This window comes from Macrobrachium rosenbergii, chromosome 10 (genome assembly GCF_040412425.1).
Source record: "Macrobrachium rosenbergii isolate ZJJX-2024 chromosome 10, ASM4041242v1, whole genome shotgun sequence".
NCBI lineage: Eukaryota > Metazoa > Arthropoda > Malacostraca > Decapoda > Palaemonidae > Macrobrachium > Macrobrachium rosenbergii.
This window is the reverse complement of record NC_089750.1, coordinates 59,527,294-59,544,706: the sequence shown is the minus strand read 5'-3', so window position 1 is coordinate 59,544,706 and position 17,413 is coordinate 59,527,294. Positions and strand designations below refer to the sequence as shown.

The 17,413-nt window shown below is 33.5% G+C and overlaps 2 protein-coding genes across 2 annotated transcripts in view; one reads left to right on the top strand and one right to left on the bottom strand.

Moving 5' to 3' along the window:
- Positions 1-7,824, top strand: part of LOC136843015 (uncharacterized) — a 24,376-nt gene extending 16,552 nt beyond the window's left edge. Inside the window, exons 4-7 of the mRNA XM_067111004.1 lie at positions 377-573; positions 1,371-1,520; positions 5,344-5,472; positions 6,776-7,824. Of these exons, the coding sequence (XP_066967105.1) occupies positions 377-573; positions 1,371-1,520; positions 5,344-5,472; positions 6,776-6,808 (509 nt within the window). The 3' untranslated portion in view covers positions 6,809-7,824. The remainder of the gene's footprint in view (positions 1-376; positions 574-1,370; positions 1,521-5,343; positions 5,473-6,775) is intronic.
- Positions 7,825-8,942: 1,118 nt separating this feature from the next.
- LOC136842346 (protein Star-like) lies at positions 8,943-17,175 on the bottom strand. Its single transcript, XM_067109603.1, has 5 exons — positions 17,134-17,175; positions 13,090-13,245; positions 11,839-12,044; positions 10,668-10,806; positions 8,943-9,137 (listed from the first exon to the last, which is right to left on the bottom strand). Exons 1-5 carry the CDS (start codon positions 17,173-17,175, stop codon positions 8,943-8,945), a joined length of 738 nt encoding a protein of 245 aa, XP_066965704.1.
- Between the last annotated feature and the right edge of the window lie 238 nt (positions 17,176-17,413).

Genomic DNA, 17,413 nt, shown 5'->3' with positions numbered 1-17,413 from the left:
TCCTGATGTTAACCTCTGCTAGTCTTGTCCTAGAGTTTGTAAGTACTGTATTCCAGTTGCACATTGCATTTTTAAGGAAGCTGATGGTGTTTTCCTCTGCCCCATATATTTTCTGGATTATTATTATTATTATTATTATTATTATTATTATTATTATTATTATTATTATTATTATTATTGTTGTTGTTGTTGTTGTTATTGTTGTTGTTACGGCAATCCTCATAGTTTCTAATTTTCTTTGACTACGATTCACACAAACAGAACAGGATTAAAGCACACTGGATTTACATTCCTAAATTAAGAAACGTCCCACTTACTGGTAGATATCCATACTGGACACACCCTCACTTCCCTCCTTCCTTCCTTCCTTCCTCAGGAAACTGCTACGACCTTACGGACACGATGGACACGGTCCTTTACACGGCATCCATCGAGATGCAGACGGACTGTTTCTGCTGCGGGAAATCTCCTAAGGGACCTGGGATCACCTGGCATATGACCAACCCCACGGCTGGGCTGGCGCTTTCCTTTCACCTGGCAAGGGAGATCTCCTGCTTCCACGAGGCAGTGCTGGTGAGGGATTCGAATTTTCTCCGCCTCTTTCCTTTTCATGCTTCGGTTTCTTTGTCATTCTTTGTTTATTTCTTCAGAAGTTTCACATATTCTCTCTCTCTCTCTCTCTCTCTCTCTCTCTCTCTCTCTCTCTCTCTCTCTCTCTCTCTCTCTCTCTCTCTCTCATTCTTATTGGAATGACTGAAGACTATTTTTCTTGCATTCAAAAGACCAATGAGGTTTTATTAAAAAAATAATTTGATCCTTTCGTTATATTCAGTTTCTTTTATTCTGTTTCATTTTACCGACATTGTGTAAGCGGTAGTGGATTTGTGATTAACTATATTGTTTTGTCAGTACAATGGATGTTCGCATTCTTGGTAATATTCGTCGAAAATGCCGAAAAAGAATGACGGAAAATATCGAGATGGACTTGGGATCTAACAGCAAAAGCTATTTAACTCCATGTATTGTTAAATTTGTATTATCTGAAACCCCCTATATAGTACGTCAATCTGTTGTAAAACATTTCGATCTTCTATTTTCTGAATCATTTATATTGATAAGAGGTAGCAAAAAGGTCAGTTTAATTTAATACAATATACAGATTAATCCCCGTTCTTTAGTGACATCCATATTATAAAATGAGATTAAATTCGTAACTATTAGATCTCTCTTATTACCCCATAATGCAATTTTTGTCAGAGATAACAATAACTAATAAGTGATTCCATGGTTATTTTCCTAAAAAATTTGATCTTAATTGACAGACGAATACAAATTCAATGCACATTCAAAATTCTTGACTCTCCTTACAGACAACGACGGTCAAGATGGCTTCCGAGGCTCTCCTGGGGAGAGCGGAGGGGAAAGGCTCTAAATTCACTCTAAAAAATCCGGCTGGTGATGACCTCTGTTACTTGCATCTAGATGACAGGTGCTGTAACTGCGAGGATATCCCTTACATGGTATGTAGAGTGTGTTATGGAGTGGAAGATCTTCGTTGACTTTCATGTGATATGGAGGGTCTGTATGAATTAAAGGGTCGGCAAATATTAATTACGCTGGCGACTTTTGTCAGATGGGAATGGTCTTTATAAATTAAAGGGTCGACGAATATTAATTACGTTGGTGACTTTTGTTCGATGGGAACCAAGGAGGTTAGGTCTAACCTTCTTGATGGGAATAGCCTTTACAAATTAAAGGGTAGACGAGTATTAATTACGATGGTAACACTTATGTCCGATGGGAATAGTCTTTGCAAAATAAAGGGTCGACGACTATTAATTTCGCTGGTGACTTTTGTCCGATGGGAATTAACGAGGTTAGATCTAACTCTCCTTGATGAGAATAGTGTTTATAAATTAAAGAGTAGAAGAATGTTAATTACGCTGGTGACTTTCGTCCGGTTGGGAATAATCTTTATAAAGTAAAGGGTCGACGAATATTAATTTCGTTGGTGGCTTTTTGTCCCATGGGAATGGTTTTTATAAATCAAAGGATAGACAAATATTAATTACGCTGGTGAATTTCGTCCCATGGGGATAGTCTTTATAAATTAAAGGATCGACGAATATTAATTACAACGATGACTTTTGTCCGATGGGAATGGTCTTTATGAATTAAAGGGTCGACGAATATTAATTACGCTGGTAACTCGCGTCTCGTGGGGATGGTTTTTATGAATTATCATAGGGTTGACGAATATTAATTACAGTGATGACTTTCGTCTGACCAATATTAATTACGCTGGCGATTTTAGTCTCAGGTGGAAGAGTCTTTACAAACTGGAGAGGCGGCTAACGTATATTACGAGAGTGACTTTCGTGTGACGTGAAGAGTATCAGTTAAAGAGGCGACAAATGTTCATTACACAAATGGAGTGTGCAAGTTAGATAAACTCTTAGTCAGTTTAAGAGAAGGCGGGCATTAATTTACTAATGATTTTCATTTAATAGAAAGGTCCTTACAAGTTATTCAGGCTACGAACATCAATTAAGCCGATGACTTTTTATGCTTTTAGAAGTGATCGTAAGCTTGACGAACGATGAGGATCACATACGCTGACGACATTCACTGGGATATTTACACAGGCTGATGATTTTCTTTCGAAAAGGAGAATGATTTATGATGATACAGGTGACTAGTTTTACTCACCTGTGTAGCTCAGTTTATTTCTTTTTTTACGGGTTACCAGTCATATTAGTTCTGTTACAAATAAGAATGACTTTCGTTATCAAGCACGCTACTAGTTTTATCTTTTAAAGTTGATTTATGACAGCTTTTAAAGATTCATTACCAGCTACGTCAATGCTGTTCATTACCACGAACAGAAATGACATTTCACATGTCATAAATGGTGATCACCTTCTTACAAAAAAAAAAAATTACGTAAATTCCTTTAAAACTCCATAATACACACACACACACATACATTTATATGTATGTATGTGTGTGTTTCTGTATAAAAATATATATATATATATATATATATATATATATATATATATATATATATATAAAAAGACAAAATCCATATTTTCGTGATTCAGTTATACGTACACACACACACACACACACACACACACACACACACACACACACACACACATATATATATATATATATATATATATATATATATATATATATATATATTCATGTGTGTATATTTTTATTTTCCATTTCATACACACAATTCTCTTTACAAGTCAACCTCATATCTTTCAAGAGTATGACAAATGTGTATGCTGATCTTTACCAGATATTGTGTATGGTGACGCCATGCTTTGATCGACACGAGGGAACTGTGGTTGTCTGATGTATACTTAAGAAATCAGGTTCAATCCAGTTTCCGAGACCAATAAATATTTACTTCAACTCCCGACATCATATAGATTGCTGCATTTATTTCAACGATTTTTGACAAGGTCACTTTTAGGAATGAAACATAAATCATCTTATCATAGCGCGCATTTACGAAGGTTCAAATACATTTTATCAGTACAATATTCTGTTATGTTTACCACTATAATTGGAATTCCTTTTACAAATATGCCCACAGTTTTCATTATTGTGCTTACCAATGCATTTCGTTAGCTAACAATTATCATTGGTAGTCACTGGAATTATTGGGTTTTAGTGTCTCAACATTGAAGAGGGAGCATGACGCTCCGAATATGTGGGTTTAAAAAATATATATATATATTTATTCTCCAATTTGTGTTTTCTTCCAAGATTCAAAGTTCGACACTGATCTGTTATCAACTGGAATTATGGCATATGTCTGAACCTCCAAAATTTTTAAGATATATTTGTTCTAGAATCTGTTTTTTTTTCTTCAAAGTTCGATACTGATCTGTTATCAACTGGAATTATTCCATATGTCTTATCTTTAAAAAAGCGTTGTATGAAGTCAGAAAAGCGAAAACTCCCACTGCCGGCAAAATCATTACCGAAGGACACGCAAATTGCTCTCCCAAAGGTACGTACAGGTGGGTGAACAATTACGCAGGCGTTACTGTGCTGGTCTCATCGATTCGTCGCCAACACTTCTTGGGCGCTGAAGTATACTCGCACTTTCGTGACGTCCGTGGCCAGGTGCCTAATGACCTCATATATTTTGCAAGCCATTTCTTGAATTCCAAAGCTGAGGAACTTTACGATGCCTTTCATGGTTTCATAATTTCAGAAGATTCGCACTTCAATTTTCGTTCGCAACGAGTTGAATTTTAGCTTAGCATATTTTACTTGAACTGGGTACGTGTATCGTGCTCTATACAGACTGCAGTTATTTCAGATTTATTCCAGTGATATGTTTACATACCTATCTGATTTTGAAAATATTTGATTGTGAGTATGTATGTATATATACAGTATATGTATGTATGTATATATATATACAGTATAGTATATGTATATATATATATATATATATATATATATATATATATATATATATATATATATATATATATATATAAACTTTATCACACACAACTGTTCTGTGCATTAGTAGAATTATTAAAAGGACCTCATTCAAACTGAATAAATACTCCATTAGATACCATCCAGTTTGAATGAGTTTCTATTAGTACACACACACACACACACACACACACACACACATATATATATATATATATACATATATATATATATATATATATATATATATATATATATATATATATATATATATATATATATATATATATATATATATATGACAGGAACCGATGGGGATCCAACCAAATGACTTTACTTAGCCAGGCCCAGAGAAGAAGAACGCAGGGAAGGAGCAGGATTAAAAATATATATAAAAAAAAAAAAATATATATATATATATATATATAAAGAAGCTTAAGGCCTGCCTCTTGAAGTCGAGGTTATATCAGTTTGGAAAAAAAGGAGACAGTAAGAGAAACACAAAGTATCAGATGTCCTGCAGAGTAAATTTAACAAACAAACCAAGGAAATATATATACAGTATATATATATATATATATATATATATATATATATATATATATATATATATATATATATATATATATATATATATATATATATATATATATATATATATATATATATATATATATATATATGTATGTATGTATGTATATATATATATATATGTATGTATATGTATATATATATATATATATATATATATATATATATATATATATATATATATATATATATATATATATATATATATATATATATATATATATATATATATATTTATATTTGGCAATTTGACATCTAACTTGGTTTTTACAGGTAATACCAGCAGGGGACACTAATGACACAGGCGATGTGGTTAAATACAACGGTGGCTTCCTCATTACTTTCCCAAGATCTCTAGACGTGCCCGCTCGCGCGCTCCTTGCCGCTACGATCGTTTCTATCGTAAGTTGTTGCCAGTGATTGAACGTTCCATTACCTTCTGTTACTTCTTTCGAATGAATACCATATTCTTTGGAAGCTTGAATTTCAAGTCAGTGGCCCATGTGGGATTGTTCCATATGAATAGGGTTAAATTTCCGAATAATAATAATAATAATAATAATAATAATAATAATAATAATAATAATAATAATAATTATCAACTTTTAATTTCACTCTATTAAAGGAACTGTTCACTAACCAAACAGAAGGAATAGCTGTTCATAAAAAACACACACAAACACACGCACGCTCTCTCTTTCTTTCTATATATGTATGTATATATATATATATATATATATATATATATATATGTATGTATATATATATGTGTGTGTGTATTACCATATATATATACATATATATATATATATATATATATATATATATATATATATATATATATATATATATATATATATATATATATATATATATATATATATATATATATATATGGTAATACACATATACAAATTAAACTTATATATATGTATATATATATATATATGTATATATATCATATATATAAATATATATATATATATATATCTATATATCTATATATATATATATATATATATATATATATATATATATATATATATATATATATATATATATATACATATATTTGTATATATGCACATACTGTATATACATATATATATATATATATATATATATATATATATATATATATATATATATATATACATACATATATATGATATATATGTATATATATATATATATATACACACATATATATATATATATATATATATATATATATATATATATATAATTTGTGTATGTATATTATCATAAACTTTAAGTATTTCGAATGAGTTCTGAAACCAGGAAGAAAAAGTTAGAATAAATACTCAAAATATTAAAATAAAAGACCTACTCTTGCTTCGAATTTCTGTCATGAATTCTTAGAATTTAATTCGCTCCTATCTTTATGATTGTGTTGTCAAGCTCCCGCCGATTTTTCCCTACTATATATATATATATATATATATATATATATATATATATATATATATATATATATATATATATATATATATATATATATATATATATATACATTTATATGATATATATTTATATGTATATATATATATATATATATATATATATATATATATATATATATATATATATATATATATATATATATATATATATATATATATATATATATACACACACACATCAATACAACTTTTTAGCTAATCTGCGTTTTCTCTCTCTCCAGCAATTTCACTTCGAAGAAGCAAGTAATGTTTGAGAAAGGAGACAACAGACAGTGTTTGTTACTTTTGAACTGAAGTGTCCTTTTATAGAAATAAAGCTAAAGAAGAAACAAATAACTGCGAGGCAACGGTCGAAGAAAAAACTCAAAGGAAAAGAGAGATGGCAAAAAGAAAGAGGATGATGGGGAAGAAAATTGACACAGCGGATTCTTATCCAAGTGCTGTAATCTTGTGGAGTTTAAATAAAAATCCCTTGAGACAGATACAGTAATGAATTTAGAATATTCATATACATAACTACAACTTATTCATGAGCAGTGATTTAAGAAGGTAACTAATCTTACAAGTGAAGGAGATGCAAGCGTCAAATGCTGAATAAACGAAAATAGAAAAATAAGAAACGTGAGTACTTTAGGGTTTCTTATCCGTGGGAAAACTGGAGTAAGGTGGGATTCGATAGAAGTAAGTCTGATGGTGTTTCCGGGTGTAAAATAAACTGTGATAATATAAACTTGTCATATTTTCTTACATGAACAAAATAATTGCATTTAACGGATTAAAGCGGCTTTGAACTATAGTGAAAGGCTGTTGACTAGAGACGTCACAAAGACGGGACGATGTGATATGAGAATTTATCATCTTTAGGGAAGCCTTGTGCAATGATTTTGTGTTCATTAGACAAATTCTAAGTTCTGCCTTGATGTTTGAAGTAAAAGTAATCTATCCCAGTTTTAGTTCTACATAAATTTCAATAAATTTTGAGCGGTACATTTCCATAATTAAGTGTTTTAAAAGCTTTTCTTTGAAACAGAGCCAGATTGATTCCAAGGTTGAGCCAGTTATTAAAATCTTTATTTTTGAAATATGACTGCTAAAAATGAGATTAGAATGGTCCTAATTCTCATGAAAAAATCATAGATTGAGATAATTTGTTTTTTTATTGATATATTTTTCAATGCATATGTAAATATACATACATATATATATATATAAATGTATGTATAATGTATGAATATTACTTTCCTTAATATATTAAAAAATACCATTCACTTGTCTGATCTTTAGTCACCTTCAGAGTTTTCATCTCCCCTTGCTGAATATGTTTTAACTTAATTCTTAAGGGCCTTGTATTTCTTGATCTGTAATAAGTTTCTGACTTTATAATTAATTTGTATATAAATCTTTGATATATTGCTCAGACTAGATTATGGTTGTCTCAGAATTTCAAGTAAAAACATTTCTACAGTATTACTGATTTAGTTTTTAAAAATATGTGCCACAAGGGAGCATTGGCTATGTTCAGTTTTTATAAAACTAATATTAATGGAAAACGGAAAGTGATATATTTTACATAGATATCATAGATATCATGGCTCTTAATTGCAATCATGAGTGAGTTTAAGACGCGCCATAACGTAACAGCATTACCAGATAAGAAATTGTTGAAAAAAATCGTCACACGTGCTCATTATATTCATAGAGATTAATTAATCAAACTGAAAGAAACGATAAAAAGACGTGGTGTTTGACCAAAAGTATATGTGAATGGAAATCAGTTGATCCTTATTTTTAACTTGTTTTCTTAGAGAAAGCCCAGGAAAATTAAGTAACAGAATTTCCCTCCTTTATTTAATGATGGCAATTTTTAGCCATAGAAAATGGAGATAACTCCTCGAACAATTATTCTCTAAAAGATAAACATGTCAAAAAACTGTTTGGTGGATCCTTATCCAGGTGGTCATGATACGTTTCCTCACCAGGCAAAGACCCGGGCTCGAGTCCCAGGGAAGGCAAGGCGGGGGATGAGGCACATTTTAAAGATCTTATTACGGCTCTTTAAACGGGAGGGTAGCTCTCTCTCTCTCTCTCTCTCTCTCTCTCTCTCTCTCTCTCTCTCTCTCTCTCTCTCTCTCTCTCTCTCTCTCTCTCTCTCTATATATATATATATATATATATATATACGATAATTTTGTCTTTCATAATGTGTATTACTGACCATACTGCATAGTACGAAAAACTTCATTTAAGTATCAAACTACTCTCTTCAGTAACTACTTCACTTAAACATAAAAGGGAAATACTCAAAAAGGGTAAACAACGAAGAAATAAAGTATCATCAGACGATATCTTAAATAAATATATAATCTAATTTGCTAAACTACCATTCACCTAAGGTTTCAGGTGTGTTTCCAGAAGCTCCGGCAGTGAATAACAGGCATCGACTTCGTTATGGCCGTATCCTAAGAATTTGTATCCTTTTTCCTGTAGGAATTCCGTTAAAAACTCCTTGCCCTCTGGGATGTGGTTGATTTCGATATACATAAGCCTAAACTTTACCTTATCCCATAGAATGGTCTTTAGTACCTGGAACGACGAGAATACTAACATAAAAACAAGTTTTAATAAATATGATATTATGATGATGTTTGAATATTAACATTTTTTTATTTAAACAAACTCTAGTTTGATTATCTAGAACAAAGCAGGGTGCTCTCGCAAAACAAAACTAACCATTAGGATAAACGTACATGCCTGTTTTTTTTATTTTATTGACACATTTTGATAAATAAGTATTTAAAGGTATTGAAGACACCCTGCATGACTTACATCACCGTTTGATTAGAAAACAACCCAAAAGACCTATTTTCAATAGAAACTTCCAACTTCAAGTCATTTTACTATTCTCAAAATAGTCTCTAATCTCAATTTGATCAAATGATCTGACAAAGATCATAGTAGTTAAAAATGACGAAAATAAGTTTAATTTTCAGAATATGCATCAAGGTCGTATCAATTAGGAGAACAATTCTTACGGTGACAAAATATCAAGCAATATGAGATGAACATCTAAATTTAACACTTTTTCAGAGAGAATGTATAACCTTTTTAAAAACGTTCCCATGGAGTCAATTCAAGGGGCGAACCGACGTTATAAGCCCCATTATTATGTAGGTGACAGGAGCTACTTTATGATTACGAGGATTTACTTAAAACTTTTACCACTTATTATGAAAGTAATGCTGAAAATACCTGTGTCAGAAAATAAAGAAATTCGACCTCTAACCTCATAACTTTTGCAGTTGAAAAATCTTAAATTTTTTTTCAAAAATCATATGCAAAAAAAGTTGCCATCAAAAATAATTTTCCTCGTGACAAATTAAAGATATATGTGAAAGTTTTATCAAAGTTTGTTCAGTCTTCTTGGAGACATAGCAATTTATTTTTGAAAAAGTAAGTTTTGAGAAACGGCAAACGAAAATATTTGTGCCACTTTTCACGAATCCCGAGACGACCAGGACATCTTGAGCGAGTTAACCTTATAGCTCGTTTTCTCAAACCCTATCGCTAGAGAAAATGAAATATTTTAGTGGGTGACACAAGTATTTTTAAAAAAGTCTTTTTACAATTTTTTTTTTTACAAGTTTTTACAATTTATCGTTCACAGTACCATACAAGCAATGAACAAAATTGTCAGTAAACCAATCTAAAAATTTATTTTGAGCACTAACGCTTCAGGATATGTTTATTTAGACAAAATAGTACAAAACAGTCGATAACTCACTTCCACCTATCCAGAATTAGAAAGTTATGCAGACATTGTGCGACAATTTGTCGTTCAATGCCGCTCGCAGGGCGGTAAATGGTGGTAAATGCAGTGAGCAAATATGTAAAAATCTCAAGAAAGTTTATTTTAGCAATAATAGTTCAGGACATGTTTATTTAGACGCAAACCAGTCCAAAACTGTTAATAACGAAAATTCGATAATTCCTCGAAACTCGGCACTCCCCTCAAATATAAGCCAGAGTAGTTGGCTATTTCAAGTAAATTTCTAGTATATGTTTGCACTGAATATCAGGAGGTTTAACGTAGTTACCTTATCTCCAGGAACTTACCTTTACTTCGAACGATTCAATATCCAGAGACAGGAAATCTACTACTTCAACATCCAAGGCCCGAAGAATAGAGAAAAAGGGAATTCCTTTCACTGTGACTCCATGTGAACCTAACTTGTTGCCATAGCCTAAATCAGCACTGGAAAATAAACATCCAGGAGTCTAAGTGGTAAGATAACCAATCTTGCATAAAATAATACTTTTCATTAAACTGAATGAAATTCCGTTTGAGGTTTTTATGATGTTATATGGCTGGTATTCGTTGGATCGAATTCTCATTTGCGGCATGGTTAGGTTAGATTAGGTAGGGTTCGACTACAGTGTTCAAAAATACATAAATCCCATATTAATTAGGCATAAAAATATGCAGAAAATGTTTTTTTTTTAACTTGTGCTATTGTAATAACAGAAACTGACCTGTTTGTTGAAAGTCCCGGTTGAAGGGAGTCAAGTTATGTTGCTAATTTAGCACATAAATTTATGTTGATCTTCCTATAAAATACAGTACTATTTTAGAGCATATATGTAAAGTGTTTACCAAACAACTGTCAGATAAAGAATTTTACCGGATTGTAATGTAGTTATTTGTGGTTCATATTCACATGGTAATTCATAAATATTTCGGGTAAGGGCCAATTTTCCCGAGATGGTGATTTTTACTGAAATAGTATACACTACGGCTTGACAGTTTCGACTTAGCACTATATTTATACTTTTTTTGTGAGAAACTTAAGAAATTGAAGTAAAGATGATTTATCAGTAAATAGAAAAAAAAAAACGTTTATTACGACATGTTTCGAAGAAAAATTCTTTATCCTTCTTAATCTTTTTGTGTTGACCTCTTCCAGTTAACCATTTCAGGCCGCATATATTTGCCATTATTTTTACTATATTTTACTCTACCATAAACCAACACCGAAAATGCATTGTCTCTGTGCTAGGTGATCACTGTTGCAATACTTAAAGATTTCAGCAAGATGCAAATAAGTTATTTCTAAGGACAATAGGAAGTATGAATTAAAATGATGTAATTTCGAAGTTCGTCAACAAACAATTGTCGCTCCACTAACTGTCCCAAATATTTCCCTATACAGACAATAGCATCCAGTCTTGCTTGAAAGATCTAGTTTGATTAGAAAGAGACTTTTCTCAAATTAATTGTACTGCTTACTTGAATGTGACTTCAGAAGCAAAGGTGGTCACAGCCAGAGCGGCATGGATGGAGTAGGCCTTCCTATTTTTTTTCTGCAATGTTTTGAAATAGCTTGGTGATGCTTCGATCAGCAGTCCGCTCCATCCCAGTTCCCTCTCGAAGAACATGGAGTTACTTAGACTCTCTCCATCGACGGCGCCAACTTCGACAAAGAACCCGTCTCTCTGATTTGAGAAAATCAGACATTGACTCTGATCTTCATCCAAGAAAGAGGTCTGGCCAGTGCTACGCATTCAGTTATAATCTGTTTTTATTTTCTATACCAAATAGACCTCATGTGATCGTTAGAATCCCCCTAAACGAAGGAACTTTATTTGATTTGCCTATTTACATACTTTTCAACTGTACTAATAAAAAATTCGTGCTTATACCAAAGCATTGCTGAAGTAAAATTCGAGATAAGCATCGCTGGCAAAAATCCTAGAGTGCAGAGTGATTTGCCATACAAGACGTGTATCGGTTGTATTAGGTCATGCAGAATTAAGCTAAGATAATGTTTAAGCATTTAAATGGCTCACAACTATGCTTTGATAAAACTGATGTTTTATTAGATGACTAAGGTTTCCTTGAAGACATGCAATCATTCATGTGAACAGAGTAACTTAAAGACTCATTAGACTTTCATCTATAGATCACCTGGTGAAATCTCAGATGCTCTGAAACTTGACAGCAAGTTACAGCTCATTTGATTCCCAGGAATTATGGTAAATATAAATTCGACTGAAAACATTATGTTCTTATAGCCATCTTACATTCCATTTGTACACCTTCCTAAGATCTTGCACCAATATTTTGACCACTACTTTACCGCAAAAAAGACAAGATTGCTGTGCCCATTTTCATCTTTCTTTCCTGACCATTACACAACTGCAAAAGACCATACTGACATACAATTAGGTCTTAACAAATCAATATACTAAAACAAACCAGTTCATTCTTTCTTTTCCTTGTCCCGTTGTGGGGCACAGCCAGTCTTTCAAGTCTATTGGATATCAATTACCCTGAGCTACATTTAGGTGAAGATAAAGGTACCAAGACATGATAATAACAGGTATATCCAAGGAAGGGTAATACAAACCAATTCCCATTCCACCACGAGCAAAGGGACACAGTGCAAGATTTTTCATGCAGGCAGACACCACGCTCGTACAAGGTCCCTACTCCAAGCAATGTTAAATAAGCATTCAGAGATAATTCATCTATAATTACCATTCCATTGAACATTGCACTGGCAATTCTCGACTGATTGAACTGAGAAAAGTGAACTGCCCCAGGGTTTGCCAGATTGTAAGGATGGACAGATGGTGGAACCAACAATTCACGTCGGATGTATTCAAGCAGCTTAGGATCCTCCTGGTCTGCTCCCTGTAAGATGCAAAGTTACAGAATAATTTTGCGTCTGAAGATACAAACCTCATTCATGTTACTGCCATTCTTGTTAATGCTAAATAAGATGCCAGAAAGAACCAACATTCTCGGGAAAACTAAAATGTCTGATTTTCCACAGAAAGTAGTTGTGAGCCCCATTCACAATAAACATAATTAGTAAGATATTTCAGTAAATATTAAAGGTCATGGAAGAACAAGTGTATATTAAGATAAACATTACTATAGTAAGTATGGACACTTTTGTAAATATTTACCTTAAAATCATATTGGGTAGGCTTGCAAGGAACGGAATCAGGAACTGAACCGTCGGGTAAATTCAGTGCCATTTTGATATTATCTGGATCTTCAGGATTCCGTTCTGATAAAACATTGATATAAAACTAAGTGTTTGTTGGTGAAGAATAAAGGACAAGAGGTTTTTCGTTTCTCTACATTACTATTTATCTGTATTATAGATAACCAAAAAATGAGGGGAAGACGTGATACTGTTATTATGGATTATCTACTATTCTCTTTCATTGCTCACATCCACATTTATTATATTCCATATATTTTTATTGTACCAGACATGGAAAAATTGTTTTAGGAATAAGACTTTCTTTCATTTTATGCTGTAAATAGAAAATTTTACTTAAAATGCAATAAATGATTTGCAAAATATATAAATTTTTAATTCACCTGATTTTCCTGTGTTACTTCTTCTCAGGCACAAGAACGTGAAAGCCAAGAAAAAAATTCCAATAAAATAGCAGATTCCTCGAAGTGTACTCGGTCTCATTTTCACTTAGTCTACCAAACTTTGCAAGGTCCTGAGGGAGAAAGGGCAATTATTAGTGGTGGATACTAATTATTTCTCTAAGGCGAAAGGTTACTCAAACGACGTACAGAGATATAACCTTCTGTTCCCCTTGTCACGGAGGTTTGCAACTCAGAGGGGATGCACAGCCTTCGAAGGCGAGACATTTAGCGAGTTGAGAAAGCTATTGCTTTTGGAACGCCGGAAAGAGGATGGTAACTATACTCTTTCCGAGGTGCTTGGATAAAATGTTGTTTTTAAATCAAGTCAAATATCCGGGTTAAATGAAGTTGGTTTTCTTCATAAAATAAAGTAAAGAATACATTTTAATTATAGGCACTGAAGTTTTTAGAATGAAGAATATTGGTATTTGTTTAAATTTGCCCATGGGATTATGATTTTAATAAGTAGGTATTTTTATGCGCTGGTGTGATTTTGTGTCAATTAGTATGAGGAGCTTTTGGTGTTAACTACACTTGTACTGTAATTGTAATGCCAGTAAATATAACCTACTTATTCAGTTAATAATTTTTAGGCAAAACTAGAGACTGACTATTATAATTTTTCATGGTATGTTTGTGTGCTTGTGTTTTTGTGTGCGTGTGTTTGTGTGTGTGTGTGTGTGTGTGTGTGTGTGTAAGGGGTTTGGTTGGTTTTGGTGAGGATGTGTCTAAGGAGGACTTTGCTCCATCTGGGCTCTTTTAAATGCACTTTAAATGAATACATTTTCATTTGTTCAGATTTCTATATGTAACCGTCACAGCAATCCTGAAAAGAACGATGGAGTCGGATAGTCCTCCAAGTTGTTGCTAGAATTATTTACGAGCGTTTCCGAAAATAGTGAAGGAATAAGTCATTTGGATGGACAGAACTGCAAATTAGAAAAAAATAATTTCCTATTTTACGATAATAGGAGTAATAAAGCTTCGTTCCCAACTGCATAATGTAACATTCCAACTTATCTTGAACAAATGCGAGGAAAGTCGCAATTTTCTTGTCTCTAATATTTCATATAAGCATCTATCACATGTATATCAAGTCAGGTATGGATGAGTATTTGCGTTTGTCATCATCAGGAAAGACAGAGAAACTCTTCCCTCCTAAATTCTTTCAAAAACTGAAGTCTTACCTCAAACACCGAATCTCACGAGAGCCGCTGCAGCTTGCTCCGTAAGGCGCACTGATAAGCTTCCAAACAACCAATGCGAATCGCATTCCCTCTGCAGTTGTCGTTCATGATGACCATTCGTCCAAAGAACACTTGTTTTGTTGGTTACATGAATTTCACGTCAGCTTATTCAAACTAAACAACAAGCTCGGTGCTTCTTTGGCTTGCTATCTACGCGTCACCTACTCCGAGGTACAATAATAAAAACCGTAAGTTAAATTGTAAAGTAGATGGCCGATATCGTTTTTTAATACAATTTGTCGATCAGACAATATAGAAATTGGTGTCTATAATACTTTGATCCCAGAGGGGCTAGTACTAAACACGGCGTCCCAAGGAGCTTCCACCATGTTTAGTAATAGCACCTCGGAGTAGATGACACGTAGATAACATGCCAAAGTAGCACCACAAACTCTCACATGAAGAAACGACAAAAGGTATGGTGCTCGGTTCTAGAATTCGCCCATATGAATAGGTTGTCTTCGAATGACACGAGATGGAAAAGATTCCTATCTAAATATCCTTTCTTAAATATGCGAAAACTTCAAGTGCATTTCAACCATCTCTTGTCTACATATCTTTCAGCCTTTAAAGCACATTTATTTCACCCATGAAATGAGTGGAATGTAAATTCACCTCATACCATATTCTTCAGCCTTTAAAGCGAAATGAGTAGAATATAAAATGACCTTGTGATATGCTTAATTCATAATCTCCTAATTGATCTAATCGATTTACAAGAGTTCTTCAAGCAAACAAAATTTTCAGGTCATGTAATTTTTTACAGTTTTATAAATGAGCTGCTTTATTGAGAAGCTATAAGTTCAATTCTGAAAATGACAAAGACTGGAATTGAGAAACTGAACGTGGTTTTAGATTTTTTACTTTGATATGATGAAGGTTACATCGGGTAATTGCAAGGGCCCACACACATTTATCATACCCCAACGTTTCGCTGTCAGGCACACTTGCGTATGCCACTTAATGGAGAGAGAGAGAGAGAGAGAGAGAGAGAGGAGAGAGAGAGAGAGAGAGAGAGAGAGAGAGAGAGAGAGACTACAGATAAAAGCAGCCATTGGCCCTCTACCCAGCTGAAATAAAACACATGTAGAGTGAAAATTAAAAGTGCTTCACTACAGCTGTAGGTTTAGCACTCTAACCTCCTCGGATGCTTTTACGGCAATTTTCCAGAGCAGGTGAACTATGCTAAAAAAAAAAAAAAGCTGTGTTTACGTCAGACAGTATCGATAATCATGGCAAATAGTTTGCAGCTTGATGTTTCGGCGAAACTGATTAGAATCCATTAGAATCAGAATTACCTGGGTCCTTGCAGCCCAAAACGCAGAAATAAAGAGAGAGAGAGAGAGAGAGAGAGAGAGAGAGAGAGAGAGAGAGAGAGAGAGAGAGAGAGAGAGATTGTCGGGGGTGGGGTGGGGTGGTGGTGTGTGTGTGTTGGGGGGGGGGGACCTTCTTCCCCTTAGTTGGCCGGATGTTCCCAATCCGGCCATAAATCAGAGCTATCTGTGAAAAGAGGTGCACCCACTTGCAACGCTTCGAAGCTGATCCACTGATTGGACAGCTGTGTACTCGATGTAGTTAAGATTTTTTCTTTTTTTAGATAAAAGTATATCACAAGTGCATGTAAAGGATGAGAGATCAGTGATCTACAATTTACCCTCTTTCTCTTCTATCTCTGTATCCTTAGGGGGAGACTGGACGCTATTTGTGCTTCTAGTCCTTGTCTGGAATCGCTAGAACCCTTCTTTAGCGTGACAATGGAATAGTGTTCCACTATCAATTATTTTTGGGTGGCTTCTAGGTCATACGGCGCATCCATTCTAGAAATAGTATGAAATAAAAGTAGTTCAGCGCGTTATAAACCATCCGAAAGGGGCCTTACCTTACTAGCCGTCGCTGCTTCAGGGGTCGCTAATTTGACCATGGTTAGTAAGCTTTCCTAGTTCCACCTCGATTTCTATCATTTCTGTTTGGTTCCGCAACGAGCGCTTAATGACCTTGTCGCCGGAATTTTAACTATGGTCAATCGTGTGTCCTGGTCGAGCTAGGTCACTCCGTAGGACTGCGATTTTTGTAGTCCTACTTATGATAAATATGCAGTTGGAAAGAAGTTGTAGCCAAGGTCGGGCGACGTGTTCAAACAAAATATTACACTCGGTGAC